Source organism: Geospiza fortis, unplaced genomic scaffold (assembly GCF_000277835.1).
Source record: "Geospiza fortis unplaced genomic scaffold, GeoFor_1.0 scaffold23, whole genome shotgun sequence".
NCBI classification, from domain to species: Eukaryota; Metazoa; Chordata; class Aves; order Passeriformes; family Thraupidae; genus Geospiza; species Geospiza fortis.
Genome location: NW_005054303.1, coordinates 14,674,526 through 14,678,162, shown reverse-complemented (window position 1 = coordinate 14,678,162; position 3,637 = coordinate 14,674,526). Strand labels below are relative to the sequence as shown.

Sequence of the window (3,637 nt, the reverse complement as noted above, 5' to 3'; positions counted from 1 at the left end):
TTTACTGAATTGTTTATTTTATCTTTTTATTTTCTTCCCTATTAAAGAACTGCTATTTCCTGCTCCCATATTTTTGCCTGAGAGCCCCTTAATTTAAAATTTATAGCAATTGGGAGGGGTGGGGAGGGTTTACATTCTCCATTTCAGGGGAGGCTCCTGCCTTCCTTAGCAGGCACCTGGCTTTTGCAGCTGCACCACTGCCCCCCATGAATCCACAGTGTTGGATGTGGGATCTGCACGGCCTGGGAGGGTGGAAAATGTGGAGGTGGGGATGCCTTGAGAAGGCTGAGCTAGGACAGAGGCTGGATGGAGTTAAAGAATAAAGCAGGGATTTATTCAAAGGATCTCCTCAATAGATCCACCATGGGCAGGTGGGAATTCATAACAGAACACGTGGAGATGAAGTGGGAATTTCCAAAATTGTGAGAGCTGGGTGGGATCCCATCAAGGACACAACGGGAGCATCAGCCTCCCTCCCTCCCTGGGAAAGCACTTCCAGCCTTGCTCAGACAGGGATTGAAGTCACAGAGATTTGAGGGCATGACTGAAATGATTTCTCATCTTGGGACATCTGAGATGATAAATTGGGAGAGCCCTTGATGTGCAAACAGGGCTGGATTAACGAGGTGCTGGGTGAGGCTGGTGCTGTCCCTTGGCTCGGTGACAAATGCCACCGTTCCCTGGGTGGCACAGCGCTCATTCTTTGGCAGGGTACAATGTTACCATAGGGATTTGTAATATGTAAAAGAATTTTGGATTTAGATGTGTGCTGGTTTAACTTGTTTAGTTTCTGGCTTGCTCACATTGATGCCTTGTGCAGGCTGAGCTAGAGCAGAGGCTGGATGGAGTTCCAGAATAAAGCAGGGATTGATTCAAAGCATCTCCTCCATGGATCCACCTTGGGCAGCACAAGAGCCCAGCCAGGGCTGCACCCAAGATGAACCAAAATGGCCCCAAAATGCACGGCCGGGCACGGGGTCTGTCCCTGGGATCAGTTCTGCTCCATTTGCACCTTGCAGTTCATTGTCCCATTCCAGCTTTAGCCCAGGCAGTCCCACCCTGCTTGTTTTTCTCTCTCCAGCCCACGGTGTTTGTGCTCCTGGGGCTGAGATTTGGATCATTTGTCCTTGGTGCCCAGCTGGAGCAGGAATTGTTTTGTCTCCCTGCTCTGTGCTCAGAGCTCAGAACTGCACATGATCAGAACCATCCCCTGATATGGAGCCCAGACCCTCACACTGAAGCAGCACAGAATGTGAAAAACAGAAAAGCTGAACCTGAGCCATCAGTGGCAGGTGAGGATCAGCTTTGGATCCACCCATGGCAGAGATGGGAAGGGCTCGGGACTCCGCTGTTCCCTGCACAAGCAGCAGCTCTGGGGAGGGCTCAGTGGGTCAATATGGAAAATGAGGTTCCTTTGGGAGAGCACCCACCCAGCCAAGCTTGGGAAGAGGGACAGGGGTGGCTCATCCTGGTGGGAAGGGGCAGTTCCTCAGCCTGCAGACTCAGTACCTGGATTTGCTGCACCATGTTGCGGAGCTGGACCAGGAATTCCTTTGCCTCCTTGGCTCTGTCTGACAATCCATTGAGGGCCTGGGAGAGCTGGCTCTGCAGGGGAAACAAAGAGCAAGGTCACTTCCATGTCCAGGACTCATCCATCCCCCAGTACAAACACAGTTGACTCCACAGAGCTCCCTCTCAAGCACTCTAAGTAGCGGAACTAACAGGCAGAAACAGAGCTTGTAACAATCAGGAAAAAACATGGAAACAAGGGAAAAACAAGGGAAAACCAAAAGCAACATGCACAACTTCAGTTATCCTTGCAGACTTGCCCTGCTAACAGGCAAGCTGTGGAAATGTGGGCGGATTCTCCCAGATCAGAGCTCCTGCAGTGCAGCTGATGGACTAGACACCCACAAGATGTAAGAGACCAGATGAAAATTTAATTTGATCTGGAATGGGCCCATCTTTGTTTCCAACAAAGAGATAGGATTGTGTGGGATTTGGGCTGGGGATGGGCTGCAGCCCAGCACTGCCTGCAGCATCCCACCAAGCTGTGCCTGAGTGCAAGGAGAGGAAAAGGCAGGTGAACCATCACACCCTGGCTTTGGGAAGCAGATATTCAGTGTGCACCTCCTCCCCAGGCTCCCCTGGGGGCTCAGGGACAAGCCACATCCACCCTGGCTCACAATGAGCCACTTGCTCCCTCCCCTGGGTCTGTGTCCTCCACGGAATCACCAAAAATTCTGTAGGGTCTGACCCATGTCTGCTTGGGAACACAGGTCAGACTGAAAATCACCCAAACCCTCCTGGATGTGAAGGTTGGGGGAAATGGATTTATAGAAAATTCTTAAAGCCTGACAGAAGGTTTATATAGTGTGTATCTGTATGTAAACTGTGAGATAGGAAATGCTGATTTAGACATGTTATGGAATAGGATGGAGATTGTTGAGAGAGAAATGGAACTAGAAATAAGTTTTCATGGGTGGTTTTGTAAATAAGATTAGGCATTTTGGAGAAATAGAATTATGAAAGATGTATTGCAGTAGGACTTATGAAGGGTAATTTTAGATGATTGGCTTTCAGGCATTTACAGCATGGTGTGACAAAAGCTGACAGGCCAAGAAACACTTATAATGAATTGTAATTAAGAAATAGTGGTCTTCTGATTGTGATGGTGTGAATTATAATGTCTGTGTTGTCTCACCCTTCTCATGAGACTGAAAATGGAATAAAAGTTTTAAAACACCTCTCAGTTACCCCATCTCTAGGTCAGAAAAAAACATTATCCAAGAGAAGGTAAAGGTTTTCCTGCAAAATACTGACTGCTCCTTGTCCCTTTGGAGTGGGAACACTCCCACAGCCCGGGCCCTGAGCAGCAGAACATGGTAATAACAATCATTATGTTCATCGAATGCTTTTTCTTTTTCATTTCCGTGGCTCTTTCTGAACACTCACTCAGGAATCTTCCCAGCCTCCCCCTTCTGCCATCACAGCAGCGTGTGGATTATCTCAAGAGCTGGCCAAATCACCCTCAGCAATTTTCCTCTGGGAGAGATTCTGCCTCTTTCGTGGGCTGCAAATTGGCTGCAGACACCCTGTGGGTTTTGGGGGGGTGATCTTTCTTTGAGGCAGACACAGAAAGGTGCTGGGATGGTGGTTGATGTGCTCAAATCTCCAAAAATCTGCTGTGCCCATCCTTCCAGGGATCAGGGTGTGGGCACTGGGCTGGAACCTTCCCCAGGGGTGCTGTGCCCCCCTGGATGCCAGTGTGGGAGATGGGAAGTGACATGGGAGAGGGGAGAAATGTCACATTCACATTCTCTGGAAAAATCCCTTCGCCCAGGATTTTGCTCCTGGGAATCTGAGAAGCCTCAGGAAAAAAAAGGAAAACAAATTCTTATCTCATTTGCTTCTCCTGTGTTGTGCTCACATGTGGAATGAGGTTGGAGATTGTTTACCCACAGGTGATTGTTCCATTGGTTTCACATGAATTGTTTTGACTTATTGGCCAATCAGGGCCAAGCTGTGTCGAGACTCTGGAAAGAGTCACAAGTTTTCATTATTATTTTTTGAGCCTTCTGTAAACATCGTTTCTGTATTCTTTAGCATAGTATAATATAATATAATATAATATAAT

The 3,637-nt window shown here is 48.1% G+C and overlaps 1 protein-coding gene across 1 annotated transcript in view; it reads right to left on the bottom strand.

Annotated features, from left to right (window-relative positions):
* TRIM9 (tripartite motif containing 9) overlaps window positions 1–3,637 on the bottom strand; it is a gene marked incomplete at its 5' end in the record, with an annotated part of 74,001 nt that overhangs the window by 32,757 nt on the left and 37,607 nt on the right. Inside the window, one exon of the mRNA XM_031066212.1 lies at window positions 1,510–1,605. Coding sequence (XP_030922072.1) covers window positions 1,510–1,605 — 96 coding nt within the window. The remainder of the gene's footprint in view (window positions 1–1,509; window positions 1,606–3,637) is intronic.